Source organism: Xylocopa sonorina, chromosome 7 (assembly GCF_050948175.1).
Source record: "Xylocopa sonorina isolate GNS202 chromosome 7, iyXylSono1_principal, whole genome shotgun sequence".
NCBI lineage: Eukaryota > Metazoa > Arthropoda > Insecta > Hymenoptera > Apidae > Xylocopa > Xylocopa sonorina.
In genome coordinates this window covers 7,567,880-7,593,181 of record NC_135199.1, presented here as the reverse complement: position 1 = coordinate 7,593,181, position 25,302 = coordinate 7,567,880, and the positions used below count along the sequence as shown (strand labels likewise).

At 49.4% G+C, this 25,302-nt stretch overlaps 1 protein-coding gene across 1 annotated transcript in view; it reads left to right on the top strand.

Annotated features, from left to right (window-relative positions):
• LOC143425523 (uncharacterized) overlaps nt 1-25,302 on the top strand; it is a 159,959-nt gene that overhangs the window by 126,935 nt on the left and 7,722 nt on the right. The window contains exons 2-5 of the mRNA XM_076898397.1: nt 15,817-19,994; nt 22,314-22,439; nt 22,988-23,098; nt 23,664-23,850. Coding sequence (XP_076754512.1) covers nt 15,817-19,994; nt 22,314-22,439; nt 22,988-23,098; nt 23,664-23,850 — 4,602 coding nt within the window. The remainder of the gene's footprint in view (nt 1-15,816; nt 19,995-22,313; nt 22,440-22,987; nt 23,099-23,663; nt 23,851-25,302) is intronic.

The following is a 25,302-nucleotide window of genomic DNA, read 5'->3' as shown; positions in this document are numbered from 1 at the left end:
ATGGCACGGTAAACGCTGTCGTTTCTGTCGCGATGCAACGGGCATACTCTTCGAGGTATGAATCAACGATTTCTAGGAACGACGAATCGAAGGATTATGTACTTTCATGGAAGCATAATTGTCGACAGTCTTGTTCCCCGGGATTCGTTAAAGGCATTCGAGCTGTTAAAAAAGCACAATAGACAATTGTTCTCCGCGAGACGGGCCAGCGTTCGTTCGAAGACAATATCCGGACACCGGAGACACAATCATTTCCAAGACGCATCTTCCGCAGCCTACGCAGTCTCACACTCGACTCATACTACTTCCCGCGCTCACAGACATCCAACACCTCGCGAGGCATGTGCTCATCTTCGTCGAATAAAGAAACGACTTTGAAGAACGAAGGAGAACTCGCTGAACGACGCACGATCCTCTGATAATACCATAACGTCGAATGAAAAATTAAAAGAAAGACAGCAAACAAGTTCGAGCGATCGATTTGCCGAATACGAAGGGACGCGAAGTGAAGCTAGACATCGATTCGAATAAGACGCTCTGGAAACCTTCATCGAGGCTCCAATTTATCAACGTCCCTTCAGGAGAGATCGAGGGTGAAGAGCTCTGTAAAAATGAGGACGAGACGCGGAACGTCGAGATCCGCGGAACCCGTCGAACTTTTGCGAAATCCTTGCTCGCTCGTGAGATACGATCCACGCGAGCGAGGTTCTTCCTTCATCTTTTATTCAACCGCTATCACCCCCGATTCTAAATCGCGGCGGTCGTGAGCGACAGCGGTCGTGGCTGGGCTCAGCGTTGTGGTGGTTCCCCGGAGACGTTTCCTTAGATCACTCTGAGGAGGAGCCGCGCGGACGTGGAGCCTATCCGCGCGCGCGCGTTCAGCTCTGCGAAGTGGCAACCGAGGGAATGCGAACGTGGGCGGTAGTTTACATAGAACTTTGAACTGTTTGGAGTCGATGTCGGCTGGCAATGGCTCTCGCCGGGTAAGGGCAGTAATTCAAATCGACAGTAGCATCCATTTGGTTAAGGATGCCTCGCCGAGATACCGATCAGTGATTTATAACTGGCTGCCGGAATGCGTGCGGACGTGCCGATGTCTCTTCGAACATCATCGATATCCATTATCGAGCACCTTCTCGCAACCCCTTGGGCACGCGGAACTAACGGGAGGGTTGTGTCGAAACGATGGGCCACGCTCGTCGTGTATCGGGTTCCTTGCTATCCGAGCTGTTCGAGCGAAGTGGCCTCTGAACGCCATGGAACGAGAGAAGATCGTGTCCTTCTACGTGAGAAAATGTACACATTTTTCAGTGTCATTCTATTCATTTTAGAAAATGAAAATGCACGAAATAATACGTATGCCTATTAGTCATAATGATCGTGGAATCCATGCAGGATCGTCTTAAGTCGTAAATATCCGAGCAGGACCACGCTGGGGTTGCAGGATTCAGTTGGGATAACCCCAGCTTATGGATCCTACCTCGGACCACCTTGAGATCGTAGGATCCGAATCGGATTAACACCGTGGTATCCCAACCTTCATAACTTCAGGATCACGGTATCCATCTGAGGCCAGTTTGCGGTTTTTATACTCAATTGAGACGCCACGGGATCGCATAGAATCCATTGAGCAGCGCGTTTCAACCCCGGGTCTGCCCCGTTCCTTTTCACTCTCCGGGATCGTGAAAGATTAAGGCACCGCCTTTATCTTTATATCCTTTATTCTACCGATTATTTTACCTGTTTATTCCGCGCCGTACGTACGAATTTGTCCCCGCGTATAATACGAATAAGTGGAATAGCCCGACGTCAACCGAGACCGAATGTCCGTTTGCCCCGTACACCGTAGATGCACCGGCGTTGATACCTCTTAACCTTTTGCGATTTTCTGCGTGACCCTAAAGGGCAAGTATAGGCCCGCGCATTGTAACAATGCATCATCTTGTCGCGCTGGGAGGTTCACTGCTTCAAGGCTAGCCGAACCTGCGACTCCGGCTACGGAATACAATGGACGGTTCAGGCACCGTCGTCGGTTCAATGCTTACATTATGACTATCCCCGTGGCTTGGCACATGTAACGATACTTATCCCCCGTATCCTTACAGGCTTTGTCTCACATCGGTGGGAGGACGAGGTTCGTGGGTTGCGCGCTCTCTAAAAATTAATCTCTATTATCTCAAGTCGAACCGATATAACGTTATCGCTTTAAGTTATCTACGACTACGGGAGCATTTTTCGCCTCGTTTTTCGCCTCGTCGCACAATTTTCTAACATCGATTCACTTTTCATCCTCCTCTGTTGTATCTGCATAGATTCGTGTGTATTGTTTGCGCGTGCAGAGTTTAATGGGGATCTTCAGAGGAATTGAATTTTTTCGTTGGTGCTTTACCTCGAGGATGCCCTTCTTTTTTGCCTTGCGATACAGTCCTGTAGACCATCGCGCTGCCTTGCCTTTCTTGCTGAAACTCCTCTGTTCACCTCGCGACGCGTCCACAGGTTTATGTAACCCGTACCCAAGATACATGGGCTCATTAGCCGCGGTATTACGTGCCGGAAGAAGATCGCGTGTAAATGATCGGTGTGTGTATAGTAGACGATCTGCTCGATCATTGGATAAATACGACGCTCCGTTCGTGTGCGCCCGGCGCTCGCATGATCCTGCATACCGCAGGATATCCCACGGTTATTCAAATTTCTGTACCGTATCGCGCTTCCCATTTGAACGTTAATGGCCGTCCATTATCGCGTCGACTTCGTTTCGATCAGCTCCTTCAGCTCCTCGAAATTTCTATTTTATTTCAATACAATTTACATCTGTAAACACGTTCCTCTTTCTCCTGTAAAAAAAAAAGGAAACGAATAGAAAAAAGCAGAGTGTTTCTAGAATATTAGCTGCAGTCCATCCAAAGTAATGAAAACAAATGTAAATTCGCTTGCGTAACTTCATTATACGAACACACGACCAGCGGTCATTAGAGGTAATGGTCGATTCGTTAATTAAATCTACCACAGCCTCGACCAATTACGCAACACGCGATTCAGCCGGCAGGATACGCGTAACAAGAGAAAAATCCAACGTACGGAGGATGATCGGTTCGATATTAGTCGCTCTAATAATGGTCGACGGTGGAAAGAAATACGGGGCAGGTTCGTTAGTATGCAACGCGGTTGCACGACGCCGACCTTTCTCCGCGTAATCAAGGTTCAATGCCCATACGAAACGCCGCGATGGACTGGCCAAGATAGATGACCTCAGCCGATGATCACGGTGAATCGTACATCAAGGGACCTTGCTACGAGTAACACCCCGCGGGAGAGATTACGCTCGCCTTGATGAGAGCACATGCGATAGAAGTTCGAAGACGAGCAGCACGCTCGACGATACCGCGCCCGACAAAACGCTCGCGGTAGGTTAATTTGTTTGACTACGAGACCGATGTTTAAAGTACGCCAGACGTGAATTGATGGACCAGCGATTTTTCTGATCGCCAGAACAATTCACGATCTCTTCCACGCAATGGCTTCTCGCGCGATGTTTCCTCGAGAATCTCCATTTTTGTTCGTCGTCGAGAGATCTTCGTTTTCCTCTTCGTGTATTTTTATCCGACGCTTAAGCCATGGGATTAAACTTCGCGACCAAACAACGACAAAAATGGATTGCTGGCGATGACGTCCATTAAGGATCTTCCAAGCACTAAAAGCGCTACTTAAGATACGCGCCTTTAGTTCTTGCCTCCTGCGTTGACCTTCGTCTCGTAAAAACGCTCGCCTGGCTCGGCGTAAAAATGTACTTTATTCGACTGCCGTGACGATTATCCGAGGATAGCTTCAATAAGCCACGTAAGCGCGTGCAATTTTTGCCGCGCGATTATTATCACTCGTCAATTGGACATCGATGTCGGAGGTAGCAGAAGCTTCAAGCCGTTAAATTCGTTACTTCTAACGTTGCTTCATCCTCGACGAGAAGATCCTCAAGGAAACGTTCATGTCTCTTTGCAAATAAAGCACAAAACACTAAACTCCGTTCGAAAAGAAAGCAAAACCTAGCACGATTAACGAACCGCTGTAAAACGAGATTCTCTTAACGCCAATGGAACTTTTCATCGTTCCTGGAACCTAATACGGAAGCAAGTCGGCGTTTAATTTACGATCGCGAGTCGTCCGCTTGACGGACGTACCACGAAACGGTGAACAGTGGAAACAGTGGAAATGAACGAAGAATCGCCCAAGAATTCCGCGCGTTTTTCCCCGATGAAAATGCAAACGCGTCGAACGAGATACGCGGTTGGTAGTCGCGATATCGCCGCCACGCTCTGCGTCGTTCCGTTTCGCTTGGCTCGCGCGCTTGGTCGGACGCTGACTGAGAGAAAACGCTCGATGACAGATGGCGATTGTCCGGGCGTTAACGACGCGACCGTGATCTTGGAGGGTAGCCTTGAACGCGCGCGTCCCAGCATCCGGCGCAGCCGGAAAGCCCTCGCCTTTTCGTCGATCCGCGCCGCTCGATCGCCGCGCACCTTTCAATTTATTCCGTTTTATCAGTTCGTAAGTTTTCCCGGGCAATACCAGTGGCCAGTGCCCGTGATAAAGTCGGGACCAAAGGCGCTGTTTAGATCCGTCGATAGTGGCGCGCGTGCACACGCCGTTCTCGCGGACGCCTCTCTCACAATGGGGCGTTGCTGAATTAACGGAGCTGCGCGAGGACACCGGAGAAATATGGGATGGCCGCGAACGGGTACATCCACGCGTCGTTTCCATCCATGTTCGGTTACCTTGAGATCGTACACGTTGATTAATCGGTCCCGATATCGTATTCAATTTTCTGCCGTTTAATCGACGAACTTTGGTGTTCCGAAGTTGAAGAGAGAGGCTTGGACGCCGTGAAAGCGAGAGCTTCAGAGGGGTTTAGCGTTTGAAGACTTCCATTTGAAGAGTCGAATGCGAAGTGTATCCTTTTTCAGGACGGGAACAAAGGTAGCTGGGAAAAAGGGACGAGCGTCCCGTGACGTGGACGGATTAGGAACATTAGTTTTCAGATCCGGTGGACAAAAGGTGGTATAAATAAGCTTGAACTGTGCGATGTCCGAAATATAAAGGGAGAATAAAAGGGGTTGGGGGCCAGAGAGAGCGTCGCCGCGATAGAAAGAATTCTGTGTGAGCCAGTTCGTGACGTCGCGGCGATGCACGACTTTGATAATTCGTCCCTTTCTCCGTGTCCACGTGATATCCGGACGGAAGATCGCGTACAGCCGGTACGGGGGCTTTCAGGGGATCGCTTTACATTCGTGAGAAGTCAATGATCTTGATCGTGATCGTTGGTACGCCCGTTTACCTTCGGGAGAAAGAAGGACGCCGCCGCGGCGGGCCTCGCGCCACGCAGAACCACGCTCGTTGGTATTTCTATCGTTCGTTGCTGATTGCTAGATGCCGCGGATGCCTTAGAAGAAATGATCAGAAAACGCTTGCTGCTTAAAACTGACGCGATTTATGAACACTTCGAGCTGACAGAAAAATCCTCCGTCATTACTACTTTCCATCCCTTCAACGCGATGCTCGAAACGCAACATCTGTTTCGAATGCTTGACGAAGCCTCAGATTTTTGCCATTTCCTTTTTCTTCTCTTTTTTTCGTCGCATCGAACCTTCAAGTTCGATATTTACGTGGGAAAGACGTAACGACTCGTAGAATCTCGACGATTTTCGACTGGTGAATATTGCGCGAGGTAACGAGTATGTCGAACGCGCATGATCGATCACGTATTCGCGAGGAAACGATTCGAATTCCGTTAGCGGGAAACAGCGAAACAGATTCTATGGGAATAGAAGATAGATGAATTTCTGTCGGTTGGTCGAGGAGGCTGGACACGGAAACGAAGCGTCAATTACGCTGGATACGCAGCGCACTAAATCATCGGCCCATAAATTAATTCCGCACTGTCGTACAATTTATTGTAATTTATATTCAATCAGCCACGCCCGCAGCCCAGCGTGTCTAACGGGATTCCTTTCGTACTGGCACAGTCGCAACGCGGAGCTACAACGAGTGTCTCGAAACGAAGAGAGCTGGTAATTATGCCCTAGTCCACCAATTATCGCATGGTTGATTTGCCCGCGAAATTGTTCTCGCAATCGAATCGCACGGAATTTCGTTGAAAATTAGAGCACAAACAAGACGGGTCACGATACGATCCAGGACTCCTGTGATCCTCCTCGTGGACCTGGTCGATCGTTTGCCATATCCAGGAAGCGTTCCGGCAGCCGACCACTGACTTTTCACGAACGTCGATCCGGCCGTCCGCGTTCCATTGTTCTCCCGGTATTTGCATACGATTTAATGGAACATCGGGGCCCTATTGTGCGTCCCTGGAAAGCTTATGTAACGACGTTCAAGGTGATAGTATCTTCGACACGTAATCACATGCGTAACTTTATCGATGCTACCGGAAGGAAGGCCCTCAAATGAGCGTTCGATGAAACGGTGGTTCCTTCTGAGACGCCTTTAAGGTTAGCTTGAGAACTGTACTTTAGTACCAGTATTCAACTTGCTGAAGTCACATCCAGCCAAGGTAGAAAGGGTGCAGGAAATTGTTTCCACTTTCTATCACTTTTATCTTTGGACGGAAACAATCGTTACATTGAAGATCGTCAGCGTCTCGCATCTGAAATCTGAAGTGCGTACGAGGACGCGTCGTTCGGTGCAAAGTGTCAGGGTCGTTCCCTCGCTACCAAAGTGATTTACGAACAATAAAAGCGGCGTACGTGCGATTAATCCCGCGGTAGCGGCTCGTGAACCTCTCATGCGGCGATTACGTGTCGAAGATTGCATTGACCTGGCTCCCCGTTGCATAATGGATCCGTGTGTGATCCTCCATTAAATCATACGCGGTCCCGAGGAGAAATCTCGAGCGCGTTTTCAGATCGCGCAGCGTCTCGGACCTTTCGTTAGGCAGTTGCCACGTGAAAAGTTTCGTAAAGGGATCATTAAGCCTGTTGATCGCTATCGATTTGCTTTTCGTTAGTGAAAGTATTCTCATTGATGGATCCACGGTGAAACAGCAATCTTCGCTCGATAATTTCAGCGTCTACTATTTTCAATTTAAAAACCCTGCGCGAACAGATTCGGCGATTGTTTGTTCTCGCAAAGAAAGTGGCAGTAAAATTACATTTTTATCGATGTTTGTTTCGCGTGTGCACAGCGTGGCAACGTTCCTCGTCCGACACAAACGGACGCACCTACTAGCCTGCGTCTCTTTCTACGTCTGACGCATACGGACGCATCCACTGGCTGGCGTCTGTACATGCACTGCTCGTTCCACTTGTGGTCGTCTGCTCGTGAAGCGTGTATCCGCTTCCGGCGGGATGAGTCGCAGAGGACACTCCGGTCGCTGAACACGCATAATTCGTTGATAATTATGTAAGGGACTCGTCGTTTCCCGATGATCCATGGTACTCTGTTATTTTGGAATTGAATGGACAGCAATCAGCAAGCGATAAATGAAAAATCGTTCGAGTCCTTTAATTTGCTTAATTTTTTCTTTCAATTCGATCGAATTCACGTTTCTAGAGCGGGTTAATGCCCCGTTTCCAGCGTGGTTCGCGAGCATACTTCTCTGGTCTAGCAGATACGGGCGCAGGTTGCAGAACACGGTAATAAACATTCGGATAGAGTTGAATGTGTTCGGAGAGCGTGTAACCTGTTGCGTTGATGCTCGTCGGGTATCGTCCGAAAAATGGCGTGCAACAAAGGGAGTGTGTCCGACAGGTGGTTAGACCTGTTCAACATGTGCGCATCATATGTGCATTGAATGCATCCGTGCATCACGCGCGGGACACGCGATCGCGAGCCTCTTTTAAACCAGACAGCTTCCAATTGAAACTCTCATTTGTCCCTCCTTAACGTCTATTAAGTGCAGCTGTTTGTAATTTTCCTCTACCGTTTCGTTGTCCTCTTTGCATAATTTCCTATTCTCTTCGAAAGCCGAAGAAACAAATAACGCGCTACCAGCTAAGAAATGCTTTCGATTGTGCCTCAAATGAGGATATATGAACCTCGCGAGAGGCCTCGAGCGAACCGACGGATTTCAACGCGCGCGAATGAAACGTCTATTAATATGGTCTACAGGCTTTGTAGACGGTAAGGATATATCTTTGCTTTGCGCTGAATTTTTTTCATTCCAAACTAATATTTGCGCTAATTCAATTACCTGTCCCTAATGGATGGACTTAATTGATACGGCAAAAAATGTGGTAAAGCGTTCCTTAATGCTTCCTGACAGAGAAACTCGAGTAAACAAAATTTCATTTAAATATCGAGGCATACTTCCTGGCAAGCCTCGCGAGCGTTATAACGAAGAGGAACGTTCGAAGAAACGTGGAATCGGTCTGTTCGTCTGGGTCGTTAATCTACATCTTTCAAGAGCATTACGTAAAACCATTAAGCGAGACCTTGATTACGTCAAACCTTCAGGATGGAGCTTCCACTGGCAATTAGAAGAAGGCTAAATTACTCGAGGCATATTTCGGGAAATCCATCGTTCGTTAAGTCAATTATACCGAAACGATCCTTAATTAATAGTTTTCTAGATTGCTCCCTTGTGAAAATTCATGCAACCGTTTCGCGCGATCTCTCGTTAAAGCCAATTTTCTGTTTCTCGGAAACGTGCAGCGTAATCCGTAACGAAGGCGTTTAGAAGCTTCGTAGTTGTTCGCAGCGAGCTGAACGTGGAACAATACAGTCGCGCGGAATACTAATCCCTGCTTTCAGCCGCTCGAAAAAGCAGGCACTCGTGACATCCACGTTGTCAGAGGGTCACGGCTTCGGCATAAACGCCGAGATAATACCCGCAGATACGGAGCAACCCTACCAGTTATCTTCCTCGCGAAGCCTTGGACAATACTTGAAGCGCGATTATGATCCTGGCCTGCTTAAAACAAAGCAACCGAATTACCAGTACACGAGACCTCTGTCTCCACTACCGTGTGCGCGGAAACATCGATGCGACGATCGCCGCTTGGTACACCTACGTTCTGCAACGCGACCTCCAAACGAGGTTGAAAATCGTCGTTTAAATTAACGTTACACCTTTTACACGAATGCGCGTTCAAACGAAATTGCACGGTCATTACGTTCACAATGGCGTTTAAGCGACACGAAACTTTATTCACCGATCAAATTAAGTTAAACGACGTCGATAACGCTTCGCGTATACGCACGCGTTGGAACTATTACGATAACTCTCTGTAATCGTCTGCAGGTTTCGTGTACCTCCCGAATAAGGACGAAAAATATGATGCTTGGTTGCACGCGCGTAGAATCGAAGCGCGTGAAATCCACGAACAGGTCCTCGTTCGAGCAATCGCTGGAACTTGCGGTAACCGACGCGTCGCGCTGTAGAATAAGGAGAGCGAAGGTCGCGAGGTGACGAAGTAGTTGGGTTAAAATGGCAGGGTAACAGGACGGAGGGATGCTGGTCCCGTGGTTCTCGAGCGTTCTAGTCGCGCTGGGACGCGGTTTCGGGCTTTGAATTTACGAGGCGGTGCCCGCGAGCAAAGTTATCGCGGCTCGAGTAATGAACACTTGTTCGTTTTAAGTAGCCGTCCGGCAATTTGTACGTCAGTCGTGGAGCGCAGCGACAAGACCGACTTCTATCTCGCGCGAATCTCGCGTTCACCTCGCGATCCTCCTTTTCTGGCGCGTGCACGCTTCGAGCCGCTTCTACTCGCGGTTTGAACGCGATCTGCGGAACGACCGAAATTCCACTCCGCGAAACGCTCTGCTGGCGATCTTCCTTGGGTCTCTCGATCGATCTTACATAGCGCAGAATTCTCTCGTTTTCTGCTTCTAATTTTTATCAAATTTTAGTATTGTGTAATACGAACGACAGCGTTGCGACGCGATGCAACGCGTTATTTACACGCGAACGCTACCGACATTTTCTTCGCGGCTACGTAGAATCGTGTGATTCACGGGACTATCGATCACAATAACGAGATAAAACTCAACGCGCAACCATGACATTAGTCATTTTTTAAATATGTTAAACGAACCAGGCTGGAGATAAAAATTATCATAACAAGCGATAACACGGGCAAGTTAATGAATGGAAACCAGAGGTAAGAGGAAAATGGTTCAGTCATTTCGAAAGGTCGTTCGAAACGATCTGATAACGAGCGTGTTAATAGAGGCGGAACGGAATTTCCATCGACAGGGAAACGAGGGAAACCCACGCGACGAAAAGGGAGCGCGGCGATGATAACATTTTCTCGTGTCCCGCGGAGGGAAAAGGTTGGAGTTCGCAAATTTCCACCGTTTCTGTACAAGGGGCGAGATACGATCCAAGGAAAGAGGGACGGCCTCGTCGTGATCGATGAAGAAACAGTAATCGCTACATCGTCCGACGACATGGCTGTTTTCAGCGCGGAACAATGGCTGTTCCACCGGAGGGACCCGCGGTGGAATCAAGGAAAGAAGGACAGAAGGAACAGCACTGACCTTTCTTATACACGTGTTCACATAAAACATTACGATCTTTTATGCGGTCACGTTCGCGGCGATAACCCACGACTTCTCGTGCTTTCTTCTGCATCGCGACGCCACCGACCTTCCCTTTCATCCTCCACCCCCGTCCCAGGCTCGCGCTATTATTATTATCCGGGACTTTTTCGCCGGTTCGGTTCCTCCGGTTTCACGACGGGACAGGGAGGACACCCAGGGTACCCTCTAGAATTCCGTGCAACGTGGATTCTCGAGCGCTGAAAGAAAAGGGGAGAGAAAGAGAGAGAGAGAGAGAGAGAGAGAGAGAGAGAGAGAAAGAGGGAGCAGAAGGTCAGATGATGGCTCGCGATTCCGGAAGGGATAATAGGTGGTCTGCATTATTCAGGACCTCAGGATACAGGACCAAACAGCGTGCCGGTGTCGGACCTCACGTTTCTTCGCCGCGGTTGCAACGGTACAAAAATTGCGACTCGTCGATGCTGAAACGGTTCGACGCTTCGATGGAACAACGGCGTTGGCCTGCTTTCGAGGCCTGTTCATCTTCGAGGGTGGCGATTTGGCAAATTGCTTCAGTCGCGTCGATGATACGTGATTTCGAGGCTGGCGAGGGTTGATGATGAAGATCGTATTTGCGTGTAATTTCGCGAGGTTCTAACGATCATTCTTAAATACAGGTTTCATTATCGGGTGGACGAAGGGAGCTTCGATTAAATTGTAATTTCGTCGTGACGGCAATTTGAGAATATCGTTAGATTTGTCAAGATCCGCGCAACGAAGTGTAGATTCGCGTAGAAATCGCGTCGCTTACCGCAAATAGCGTTTTCGCCGCTGTCGGTGGTCAGACGAACCTCAACTTTGTTACGTAGTTTGATTACGCCGGTCGTTCGACGTGGATCGTTTGAGACGTAAATTTCTTTTAATTTAGAGATTGCAAAACGTAATATTGAATGTACGAGTAAGTGCAAACCGTAAAGTAATACTGAAATAATACGACTGCTCGGTTACACGCGTTGAGTAATAGAATCAGGATTTAATAAGGCTCTTAGCTTGCGATCTGCTCTTTTCTCTTCCTTTTTTTTTTTTTTAATTAACTCCTCTTAAAAGTTCGAAACGGAAAATAACGTGATCGCATGGTAGTCGATTCCTTCGATTCGCGCAACCATTCATCAGACGAGCATGCTCGTGTGGGGGAAGGGGTTATTTTTCCAAGTGAAACAAAACGAGAATCGCCCATTAACCGCACGATAGGTGGATGTCGATGCACCATCGCGTGTGAGAAAGCCACGAACAAAGATTCCCCAGGCTCTCCTTGCCTGTGTTCGACGTATGTAGATGCGACGTGTCTCGTTACTTCTCTCGATCCCTCTCGAGATGTTACAAAATTTATATTCCATTAATTCCTCATCCGGATCGATAAATCATTTTTCCATTCCTTTTCCTTCCGCTTACCCTTTTTAATTCGAGTGTGAAACGTAACGAAGCTCGTTCAACGGTTAATTTACGCACGCGGCACAGTTGTTACGCATTCACGCGTGGCAGACTGCGTTCACCGCGAACGCGTTGATGAAGTCCTTAAGGTAATCGTCCTTTTCACGGTTCGCAATTCATCTCGCGAAATACTCTGGCTAGCCGCGAAGTTTACGGCTACACTTTTGCGTAGGAACGAGGAACGTTTCCAAGGCGGCTGGATCGTCAATCATACTTGGCCTCGATAAAACATCTTTCGGGGTCCTTTTGTTGCGCATCGACTACCACCTGAGAGACAAACCGCAGTGGGTGTTGCAGGGTTCTTTCATATGCCGTGCACATCGCGTCCGTGCCGCTAATAGCGTTCATTTCGGTCTCGCAGTCCTTGAGTATCGCTTCGAAATGATCTCACTCGTGTCTAACTACTTTTACGATCTAACGAGATGTGTAAATTGCAAATTACCTTGCAAAATACATGGACGAATGTATAATCCTGCGAGGCATTGAAAATACTTTCCGACAGCTGAAGTAAGAAAAGAGGAACGCGACTGAAGGAACTCGCTCGCGGAATTAGTAGTAAAGCTCGAGATAGGGCGGACCAGGTGAAACAGGTGGGAAAATAAGGGAAATTTATGCCAAGTTTACGCGCGGTCGTGGAAACAGCGAGACAACTGTGTTAGCCGTGCACAGAGGCGTACCTTTTCCCGTCGCTGATGATTTACGAAGGAAGTGGTCTCCGCCGCGTTTCAGCCAGCTTTCCACGTGTCGTAGGCCTGTAAGTTATGCGTTTGCATATGGAGACGTAAGTATATACGTGATGCGGTAATTCTCGCGCCGCGGAACATGGTCGCCGGGGCCGCTGGTAGAATTTTGTCCCTCCACGCCCATAGGGGAAGGAAAGCCTGTAAATTATCGCGACGCGCGCGCGCGAAGACGGTGGGGACGTTGCCGGAAGTGACGGTAGACCAGCTTGATTTAATGCCAGTCTTTAATTGCGGACGTGTTACTGATTTGTAACACCTTGTAAATTAATTCAGGCGTTGAATATTCTCAAGGTAAGAGTCTTTTTTTTTTTTCATTTGCCTTCCTCCGACCGTTAGACACGCACGTACTCGATCCCCTATTACAATTCTTTTCTACTTCATTTATCCGAGCGTTTCTTTCCCGATAAAGAGATATCTGGTAAAAAGTCGGGTACAAAAGTATCCATCGCGTGCAGTATTAGATATCGATAAGAAGATAGGCATTATCTGCGGTATCTGCTTGTCCGTGAACACTCGAAGCTGCAAGTAGTAGAGTACGGTGAATCGCGCGACGCAAGAACGATTCATTTTTTGCCAAGCCCGGTTTCGCGCTGTAGAAATAAGACGTTCAAGGTGTCAGCGCTAAAGTCAGCCAAGGATTCATATTTTTCCTCGCTTCGAGGAGCGTGATGGAAGGATATGCTAATAAATCAATGCAGACGCGTTTCCTTTTTGTGCTCCGTACTCGATGACGGTTTTCAATCGTTCGTTTCGCACACGCCAAGGGTATCTTGTATGGATTCCTGCATAATCCATTGTCTTTGGCTCCCGAAGAGGAGCATGAAAAAATGGCCACGAGCCGATGAAATCTGTCGTCCGCGCGACGGGTCGCTTCTCCGTCGCGTCTTTAAGCTTCTAGTCGCTTGTAAGGAAACCGGTATCGTGTAATTACCTTGAGATACCGCGGCGGTGTTATCACACCCCTTCCTCTTCTCTCTTTGTCGTATCGCGCCACCAGATAGAGATCTCCTCTCGTCCGTCTTTATAAAGCGGTTTGACCCGGGACCTTGACACTTGACTTCAACCGCATCCTTTCTTCGTTCAGGGATACCGTTAGCCACCGCGAGCTCTGCAAAGGGTGACCCAACTTTCTCTTCTTCGAGCGATAAAAAGTGCCAAAGGAAACGGGATAGCAAACACTTTTTTTCAAGGCACCGTCCAATTTCTCTTCTCCATTTTTATTACCATTTATCGTTGCGTGGGTACAAGTTTTGTATGGCAGAGAATATATCACAGAGGAGCAACGAGGATTTCCAGCCTTTTGTTATAGTTTGGAAATGTTACTCTGAAAAGTTTTGATTGAACTAATTTATGATTATTAGAATTTGTTTGAAGATAACGGGAACTCTGTTCCTTATCGAGAGTTGAATGTTTCGTGCAGTTTAAATAAGAGCAACGTGACAGTTTAGTCGGAAAAATGTATCTCAATATCAGATCGGATGTTCAGAAACGATCCTGCGCTTCAATGCTACTAACGGTACTATCAGATCTTTGCTCCTTCTCTTGCCTCGATACCAGCGATCACGATGAAAGTCTTCCTTTTGTCTGCACGGAGTAACTTGACCCAAGACCTTGATATTTGATCAAAATACCAACTGCATCGCCTTTTTCATCGCTTATACCAAAAAATTGCTCTTCTTACCTAAAACCAAGTTTAACCTACAAATTCCTTGTACGCTAATTCGAATCTCAACGCATAGACTATTAATAATTAATTCGTCAATTAATTACAATACACGCGAGTCTTAATATTCAACGAAACACTCGATATCGAGGGCAATTAACGATCCAGGGGTCGCGTTCGTGTCACGTCGATCGATTTAATAGCTCGCGAATCGCAGGCACGCGCACTTTGATGCGAAATTTGACTTTATCGAGATTTTAATCGATTGGTGACTGCGGGGAATTTCAGCGGGCGTGACAAGTCCGATCTGGCGACGCGTGGAAACAACAAACGTGTCGTCGTCGCGTACGAAACCGTGAGGTAACGGTACAGGGTCCGTGGAACCCCGGGCAAAAGGTGAAAAAAGTCGGGAGTAAAAGGTAACAAGACCACTCGGGCGTCCGCGATCTCGAGGAGCGTCCCGTTCGTTTCGTCGCGGCGTACTCTCCGTAGATTCGTTCCCATTCACGTTCCGTTTATCCCGTTCGTAGCGACGCCGTGTAATTTGAATGGAATGCGGCATAAATCGGTCGGACGATAATTAGTCTGTAAGCGATAGAAAGGTTGTTGGACCTACTTTCGTTTGGAATTTCGTGAGAGGGAACGATTAGAGGCGATTCGAGCGGGACGATCGAGACGATAGGCTCGATTTCTGGGAATACCGGTGATGGCAACCGTTTGGCAATCGATCGGCCACGGTTTTGTTTTCAGCAATGGTCGCTCGCTATCGCGTGTTCGAATTAATCTGAATCGTGTATCGGAAATGAGCATTCGATGGGACACTTGTAAACGGTTGAAGGAAATAGCTGGAGGATTACAAAAACAAAAAAATGCTCGCTCGTGACGTTGGTAATCGTGTAACAGTTATCTGTTCTACTACTCCTTGACGCATTGTTACGGATCCGTTTACATTACCCGAACTTTCCCTCTATGAATAGTGCCGGAACGAGGCGGAATCGCGTGTCGTGATTATGCTACGCCGCCCTACTGCGGCCAATTATTCACATCGAGATCAGTGAACACCGCGGACGCTCCGTTTATTGCCCTATAACTCGATGGAAACGCGATCGAACCGATCCGGTAATAGTCGTGACGCTTGCGAAACAAGTACGGAACCGTATCAGGAAGTATCGATCCGCTGGATTCACGATCGAAGGGGAACGAGGCGATCCTACGATCAACAAAAAGGAAAGTCGACACCGATACATAGCCGTGTAACAGATATTTGTAGAAACATCGAAACGACATCGAACAGGTAAAACGTTTAATTCATTCGAACAAAGAAGAATCTCGAAACGCCACGTTGTTTGATAAGGAAACAGACCGCGTTGTTTATACAGGAATCGTAGAATGGTGCGTTAAAGCTCATCGTGAACTGTTTGCTTTCAGAGTCCCCGATCGGTGATCATCGTCAGGGTCGCATGTCCCTCCAGGCCGAGCTGCCGTCGTCGAAGGCGAAAAGGGAACAGGCGCTGCGCAGCATCCTGGCCGCGAGGAGACGACAGATCTTGAATCAACGGCCAATCGAATCTCGCAGCCTGAACCGCACACCAAGACCGATCGAGGTGTCCGCGAGAGACACGCCGGACGTTCTCGAGGCTCAAGAGACCAGGCACGGAATGTACGTAACCGCGGCTGCCACCAGCAAGATCGACGAGGAAACACCAGGCAGGATCATCGTGCCTGAGCTATCGAGCAGAGACGTGGACATCGAGTTCGTGTCGAAAGACCAGGAGAGCAAACAGCCGACCTACGAGAACGAACGAAAGCCAGGCAACGAGAACCTCGCGTTATCCAGTGTCGAGAGTAAACCGTCCTCGAATAGCGTGAAGAGTAATTACACGTCCAGCAATTCCACTTCTCCGTCCATCGCGACACCTTCGCCCGTCAATGGAGGCGCTCAGAAGCCTTTAGAATCGGAAGTGCGCAAGAAAAACATCGTCTCCATGCCTGAATCGTTGTACAACTACTTCAGACCGGTGGAGAGCAACATACCCGTCGAGGACATGTCGCAGTTCCTCTACTTCGGTCAGAAGATTCAACCAGAGGCGCAGAACAGTACCGGGAACAATTCCGTGGAAGCGACGCCGACATCGCCCACCGCGCCCAGCTCTCGAAGGAGGTACTCGATGAAGAGGTTCAGCACGACTAGCCCTGTGCCAGTGCCGAAATTGGAGGAGATCATCAACGAGGAGATGAACATCGCCGTGGAGAGGCAGACAGTGGAGAAGAACAAGGTGTCGAAGATCAAGAACGCGTTCAGGAGCCCGGAGAACGGCGTCTATTACAGAAAACCGAGGCCAACGGAGGCGACGATCGCCTCGAACGTTATTTCCGCGAAGGATACGACCGGGAATTACACGGGCACCGAGTCTAAGATAGACCAGGTCGGAGATAAGTTTCGCGACGGTAACCCGTCCGCTCACGCCGACAAGCTGGACCAGCTGCTGCGCGAGAGAGGAAGTGCGGCTGCCCACGTGGCCGCTGAAACGGGGAATGCGACCAACTCGACCCAGATACCGTACCGGCAGCCTGTTTCCGCGAACGTGTACGAGCGGGCCGTGGCGGAAAGTGAAATTGGCTCCAAGGATCGTCCCGCGGACGACTCGAAGAGCGGCTCGACCGCGTTGAACGGGGTGGAGCAGGCGAAAGCGTCGAAAGGCTTCGCGCGGAGGAAGAAGAACGACAATTCGACGACGATCACCGATACGGGGAGCGTATCCGCGTTCCGCAACGCGAATCCCTCGGAGCTGACAGAGATGGAGATGCACGGCGAGCAAACGGAGAAGAAGATACGAAGGATCGACATGTACGATCCGAGCGACCGTCCGGACGCCTCGAGGAAGTCGGACGAAATGCAAGGGGACCAGCCACCTACAGCCAGTTCTCGCGAGAGCAACAACATCGAGACGTCGACGTCCCGCGACAAGATCGCTCGTCCGACCACGGAACCGTTCCGTCTGGCCTGGACGTCACCGGAAACGTCCACCCTGCGGATCATCGTGACCGAGGGCAGCCTGGAGGATAGTTTCGCGATCGGCGCGGACGCCTCGGTGAGATATACCGTTAAACCGGTCGATTCCACGGAGGAACGAGTTCGCAGTGTCGCTTCCGGCGATGTTCCCACTCCGAAGGCGGTTGCATCGAGCACGACGAGCGCGTACACAGTCGAGGGGACGACGGTGGCTCGGTCGAAGGCACGGCAACAGAAGCAGCAGCAACTGGACGGGAACAGGGTAGAGCGCGAAGGGGATCAGGATCGGTATCGACATCAGGAACAGGAACAACGACAGCAACAACAACAACAGCAGCAGCAGCAGCAACAGCAGCAGCAGCACGTGTACGCTTACACGATAACGAACGTGACGCGGCTATTGCGCAACTACACCGGACCTGGGTTAAGCAGAGAGGGACAAGGAGGTCCAGAGCGGAGCACCGGTACGACCGAGATAACGACCGGATCAGCGCAGCGGCGTCAGCCACCGCCGCCGTCTCTTCTGCTTCCTCGTGCCGGTAGTGGTATAGAGGGAAGCCGTGAGCCGGCGGAACTCAGTGCCGGCACGACCGTCGAACCAGCCGCAGCCGGTGGAGCGTCCGCTGCTCACCTGGTGGGGGAACGACAGAGGAAAGTGGTTACAGTCGCAGTGCCGCAGTCGCAGCAACAACGTGCGGTTAACAGAACGTCGCTGGTGCAGCTGACCAGCGTAAACAAGACCGGGACGAGGTCACTGAAGCCGACGGAAGCGAGCCAGAGGGGCGCCGTCCGTTGGAACCACACGAAGGTTGCCAGGAACACGGAGTTGGTGGGATTCAACGATAGAAGGTACCTCAGGAAGTCGGCCAGCGCGGTGCTCAATCAGCGAATCGGAGCCAGCCCCGAAGAGGAGGCTGTTCCTCCATCTACGATCGGGAAGAGGCGAAGGTTGACAAATGGCCAAAGCGTGCCTCTCACCAGAAGAGTCAAAGGCTCGGGTAAAAGCGTAGAGGACAGCGTCAGTGCGGTGAACAGGTCTGGTTTGCTTGGTGATAAGAAGAGTTTCACTGGTGGGAAGAATGTAGAGGATGCGGTGGAGGGACGAGGATTTAGAGAAACCGCGAGAGTCGACGTGAACCGAACCGCCATGGGTACCATTCTGGAGAACGCGACTATCGACGCTGTCACGATGCAACTGAGAGTTTCGTCTACCACGATTTCGTTCAAGACCTCTGAAGAGGAGACGATCGTCGATTCGACCACCCCTCAGGCGACGAACCCCGTGAACACGACAGAAGAGGACGGTGGCAGCAATCTGACGGAAGTGGTGACCGCGGCGAGCGAGAACGCGAACAACGATACCAAAGACCATGCAATCGGGTTCGAAAGTGAAAACGAGAGTGCCCCTGCGAGCGATAGCGACGCGTCGTCGAATGGGAGCAACGCGAGTGCCGCGGATAATGGTACCGGGAACGGAAGCGGTTCGCCGACCGTGACAGTGACCGCGACCGTCGACGAAACGACCACCACGCCGATTCCGGCGCCAGTTTTTCCGGTTACACCCAGAATAATCACGGAAGCGGTACGGACGCCGATCGAGAAGGAGACTTTCACCTCGAAGCCGACCGAGTCCGTGAACCAGGTGACGGATACCAAGACAGCGGAGCCTAGCAGGCTGGATCCTTCAGAGATACAAAAAATGTACAGGTCCAAGGACACGACCACGACCATGACCACCATCGCTGAAACGATTTCAACCACCGCTACGGAAGTGCCAACCAGCACTCCGATCACCACCGTGCAGATAGAAATTTCCACGATCCCGCAAGACCAAAGCGCGACGACCGTCGACCCGATGAAACCAACACCGGAAACGTCCACCGACCCCTCGACCGCGGAGCTTCGTAAACGAGTGTCGAGTATGAGATCGCCGGAAGTCAGAGGGCGGAATCTGTCCGACAAGTCGCAGGACGCGTCCACCGACAAAGACGACGTGCTACCCATCATGCATCTGTACAACACGTCGGACATCTTCAACGGGAGTGGTCCCATGAGCCCGTTCTCCCGCGGCACGGAACGGCGGGTGGAGCTTCCGGTGGTCTCGAAGCGGCCGGAAACTTCGAGAACGACCGAGAAAACAAACGACGCGACGGTCACCCCAAAGAGTCCGACGAACGACGCGGTGAATTCGACTCGCGCCAGCGAAACCACCAAGAAAGAGAAGCACGAGGATAACCGCGATGCGACCACAACGATCCCACCGACGGGACCAGGCAGAGGCGCCTCGAACGGAAGTGGTAACAATCGTACGAGACACAGGCCGATCTATCATCCTGCGATCCTTCCTGAATACAATACCTCAGTGTACCCCAGTGAGCTGAACAGGACATTCTTCCCGAACGGGATGATATCGGTCAGCCCGCGGGAGGCGGTGAATATCAACGAGGTGATATCGAAGAGGCACGACGGGGACGCGATCGCGTCCCAGGAGACGGTCGCAGTGGTCAGTTACATCCTCGCGACGCTGGTCGTCTTCCCCATCGCCGTGGGCGTTGGTCTAATCCTCAGAAGACTGATACTTAGGAATCGTAAGGTGAGTGGCTGAATTTGGGTCGACTTCCGCGCGAGCATGGACGGGAGTATAAGTCGGGACTAGAAAGTAGCTCCTCGCAGCGCGTAGACGTAATACGGGTCGTAGGATGAAAGTGGTTTGGTGATGTTTGACGCTGGTCCGGTGACCAGACTCCGTTTCACGTGAAAGTTCGTGGAGGTGTAGGAACAAGGTTGGTGTCAGTGACCTGGTTATTGTCGTTCGGTAGGTTCAAGCGTGCGCACTCATCTTTGTCTATCGATCTCGTCGCGTTCCAAACGACGAAATTCCAATTCTTTTTTCATTTTCGAATAACAGTAAAGAACTTGGGTGAATCGTCGAAAGATTGCAGAGTGACGTTAATGCGATTAAGACGCGTATTTCTAATTTGTCTAAAATTCGCGAATGTATCGCGATATAAGAAACCGTGGCGGTAAAGGCATTCCTCCTCGGTTCTCTTCGACATACCAGGGTTTCTAGGTCAGACGGATCGAAAGAAAAAGGACGCAGATTCCATGGAGTTTCGGTCGGAATCTCTGGTCCAGGAAATTCGAGCGACTATAAACCACTTAGCTCGAGGCGTTTGATCGACGGGACGATCTCAGACCGCTACCTACGCGCCCCGACTGGAAGGTGGCCGCTTGGAATGACTTCGTTCAGCTGTTAAACGTTTCATTTTTATTCGCCGTGATCCTCGTCCGACCCGTGTAATCCTTTCTCGAGCCTGCTGCTCGCTGGCCACATTATCGCCGCAAAAAACTTTGATTTACGATTGTGTACCGCAAAGCGTATCTCGCCGATGATCGGTAAATCGAAACGCGAATCTTATAGTACTGCCAGTTACGTACCGTTAGGCGAGCCCCGCGGATTATCATCGACCGCGGGCATTTATCATTCGGCCATTAACCGGTGGACTTTCGTTATCTTCTGGCGGCGATACGGCCCCGTGTACGTGACCGTTCGACGACTCGATAATTAGCCTGGATGTGCAGTCGCAAAGCAATTGCGCGAGGAATCGATTCGAATCGCGGGATATTCAATTCGTTCCTTTGTAATGTCAGTACTGGAGCACACTGTACGCGATTCTTTCGCTAACTGTCCTCTTTGAATACAGTATACAATCTTAATACCGAAAAATAATTGTTTAATAGATACGCACGCGAAAGAAATCTGTGAAAATAATAATAATAATAATTAATCCATTTCATTTCGAATGAATTTCAAGAGAGGCAATGCGTTAATGCGACAGATGATTAGTAGGGTTTCGATCGCGATAAAAACCGATTAGCGATTGCCTTATTGATGAAAAGCGGTAATTTATTTAACGACGTCTCGACAGTGTCGCAAGTTTTTGCGTAAATACTAGACGTCCCTTCGAGAAGGTATTAATGGACGGGGGAGATAAACCGAGTCAGACATCGTGACGCGATCGTTTCGTCCTTTTCTGAAATTTCTTCCTGCCTGTCCGTGAACTCGCCGCGAATGGGCAGATCAGCTCGGTTGTCGACGAATTTTTGCGGACACGCGAAGGATCGCCAAGTGATTCATCGGATCTGTAATGAACCCTCGATCGGTGACCATGATCGCTACGTTCATTGTATCAGTCGGATTGTCCTGCGCCGTCTATGTTTCAATGAAAACACGTACATACCTTAGGATAAATGACAAATTAAACGGAGAATTACATAACGCGAAGATCGTTCGCGTCTTTGTATTCGATAAGCGGTTAATTATGCGTCTCTCGAGGAGGATACAGGAAATTCAAAGTTTAAAACTTCGAAATGGTTGAGAAAACTATTTTTTCAGTTCAACGATTAGTACGCGTGTCAGACGTGTAATCATTTAAGTTTATACAAATCCAGATCGACGTTCAAATGCACGACTTCCTGTGCACATTTCATTTGCGTCATACCTTTATGATTGAAGATTAATTACCTCTATTAACCTCGAGGGGCAGCTACTTCAAAGGCAATATAAATGTAACAAAAATGATATTCAAGTAAAGAAATAGAGAGACGGTCACGTATTTTCTCTGGCGTTTGCGTCAAACGCGTTTTTCCTCGCTGAGACCGTTGCGTTCGTCAACAATATCCGCAAAAATTCACATCCTATGCGCCGACTTAGGTATTTTTCTTCGTAATAAAACGATAAGATACGCTTTTAATTAAATAAACAAGCCGATCGATAAAAACTGTCGCCGTCGAGTCACGATTATTTTACCGCGGAAAACACTCGCGGGAAATCGAAATTACCACGTAAATCGCACGATCGATCGTGTTCTTATCGAGCTCATGGATGGCACTTGGAACATTTTTTGCGCAGGTGCTCGAGGAGTCGGACACGTCGTCGGAAATAAGCTGCCGGAAGGACGCGCTGAACCTGGAGAACGGCGACTTCAAGACGTCCATCGAGAAGGCGATCACGAAACTCCCGAGGATACAGCATTTGGTAGGCGTGCATACGATCCCTTAACTCGATACACATAAATAAACAAAGTATCGACGAAGCTCCAAATGAATCTTACATCCAAATCTGAAAATCACCGCGCAACCCCCTTCATCCCCTAAATCTCTCTCGAGTCAGACGAACGAGAAGGTGCTTGAAACTACCAATCTCGAGTGGTGCCACGAACGGTTCGAATAAATCGACGCGGTCGCGTATAAATTTTCGCGAAATTCCCTTTATGCGTTTGGTAATTATGAAAAAGAGAGGGGCAAGAGTCCGTCGTTCTGACGGAGTCGGTGGTGCCAGCGTTAAATCACCCGGAGCTACACGTATGAAACGCCTGGCCGCTTCCATCGGAGCTATTTGGACGCCTCCGTTAAAAAGTAATCGCCGCGAGGAAACAATAATTCACAGGGCGGAACGGCATTCTGCTCACCTACCCGCCTGGAGTCGCGGTGCACATCAAAGGGAGCTGGCCGCAGATTTATTCGTCAGGCATTTTTAAATAATTATCGTTCGCGATTCAATACAAGCCCTCCTTTTCTGTTCAGTGTCACGAAGCGGAGAAACCTCCGCCTCCGTCCTCGCAGGAATCAAGATGGGAGTTTCCTAGAGATAAGCTTAGGTTACAGACGGTCCTCGGCCAAGGAAACTTCGGCCAGGTAAGGTGTTATTTTCTCCAGCGAACGGAAGAGGGACGACAACCCCGTCGGATGGGCGTTGATAATAAATCGTTGGACGTTAACGGGAATCGCGCGCCGCCCGTGAAATTTTTGGCTCGTCTCGGGACGTGCCTCGTGATCCTTCGCGTAACGAATTTTACGCGCGCTACGATCCGTCGACTGAATTTCTTTCAGCGCGATTAAAAGTCATTCGTTTGTACCTCTGAATAATTATTGAACGATTGTTTACGTAATGAATCACGGAATTTACCGCGATCGACTGTTCGACAGTCAGCTGCTCTCCGCGCAAAACGCTCGAAATTTTTAGCGTCCATTTAGAGATTCCTGGAACGTTCATTAAATACACGTGTCTGATCGAGCGAACAATCAATCGTCGCGTGATCGATTGCTCGCGTGGTTTGTTGTTCTTACACAATTTATTCCACAGCGATTCTCGGTACAATATCGAATCTTTTAAAGAAGCTTTTCTCTTAACAGCTTATTTCTTAACATTTCACGCCACTCGAGGGAATTGAATTCAATCGTTGCATTTTGGCATCGTTAGGTCTGGAAGGCTGAAGCCGACGATTTGACCGGCCATCAAGGAACGACTCGACTAGTGGCTGTTAAAACTGTGAAAGAGGGTGCTTCCGAACGAGAGAAGGAGGATCTAGTTCGAGAACTCGAAATCATGCAGCAACTTGGCAGTCATCCGAACGTCGTGACGCTTCTAGGTTGTTGCACGGAGCAAGGTGAATTCAATTGAATATTTCAGAATTTTTCACGATCTACGAAAATGATTGAACTTCTGTTAAAATGTCGTCACGTTCGATCAACATATTTTTGCATCTTCGTGATAAACGCGAAGCGCAGCGTTCGAGCCAGCTCGTACAATAAATATCGCCACGTGTCGTTTTTGCATACGAGTCCAAGACTCGCTTGTACGACTTTATTACCAAGTTCACGAGTCACTTATATACCTGACCTTGTCCGCGCGAACCTCGCCGACTAGTTTTGCAAAAACTGGTGGCACTCTAAGTGGCAGTTCGTTTGCAGAGAACCGGCGGTTTGCGACGTACGACGATTAAGTAATCGAGCCGCGAAGACGGGGCTCCGTTTATCTGAAACGCAACATCCTCCGTGATGTCAACCAATCCCAGCGTATGCAACCAGTCGCTCCTCGAGTTTTCTGCCAGCCGCGCATTACCTATCCTCGTAAAATCTCGCGAAACTACGCAGCCATTAACGCTCCTATTGCAATTAGGTTTATCTGAAGCCTCCTTCGCGATTTAAAATTATTCCTCGCGAACATTAGCATCTCGAGAGAAGATATTTGCATACTTAAACACTTATAAATACCATAAGCATCCGACTGTCAAGCGGTCGACGGAACGTCAGAATTTCCCCTGGGCTCGCTGCGTTTTCTCGAACGTTGCCAATTATTTGCAATCGCAGAGACAACGAAACCGTAGGCGATAACTGGTTTCGATCGGTGCCGCCAATTCCAATCGCGCTCGTCTAGCGCGTCTTCGATCATTTGCGATTCCGTGTTTTCGACAACCATCGGGAGATCGTATCGTCGCGAGACACGGCGCGATGCATATTGAAGACGTCGTTAAAGGGTCGCGCGAGAGGAGCATTCCTCGTCATTGAGTCAGTCGTGATGGGCCGTTCTTTTTTTTTTTTTTTCCTCCTCAAGCTCGCTCGGATAGCCACCGTAATCATTTACACGCGCGCGAGCTATTGTCTCGCGAATAAAAGGAAGATCGATCGTTTATTCCGCCGATGGAACGCCTGTTTACGTGTCATCATCCCGCTGGTAATTGAGTAATAGTTCCTGCTGAACTGCCTCCGCGACGTCGCAGCGGACGAATCGACGAATGCCATTCGTCGTCGATGGGATACGTTCGTGACAATGGTCGAGTTAGATTTTGCAATCGCGTGTATCGAACCTCGATACGTGGATTTGTAAATCATATTTACAAAAATCGTCCGACGCCACCTGGTTCGATTCGTATTTCGCGTTCGTAAGTCGCATCGAGCACGTTTCTGCAAAGTTCAGCGCATACCGTTGCTGGGTACGAATCGATCGATTCGCGAAGCCGCATGAATCGGAAAGAATTCAATTTCGCAACGTCGTACTCGCGGAGTACGGGCACAAAAAATGGAGGGGCGTAAAGTGGCGAGGAATTGACCGTTCGTTT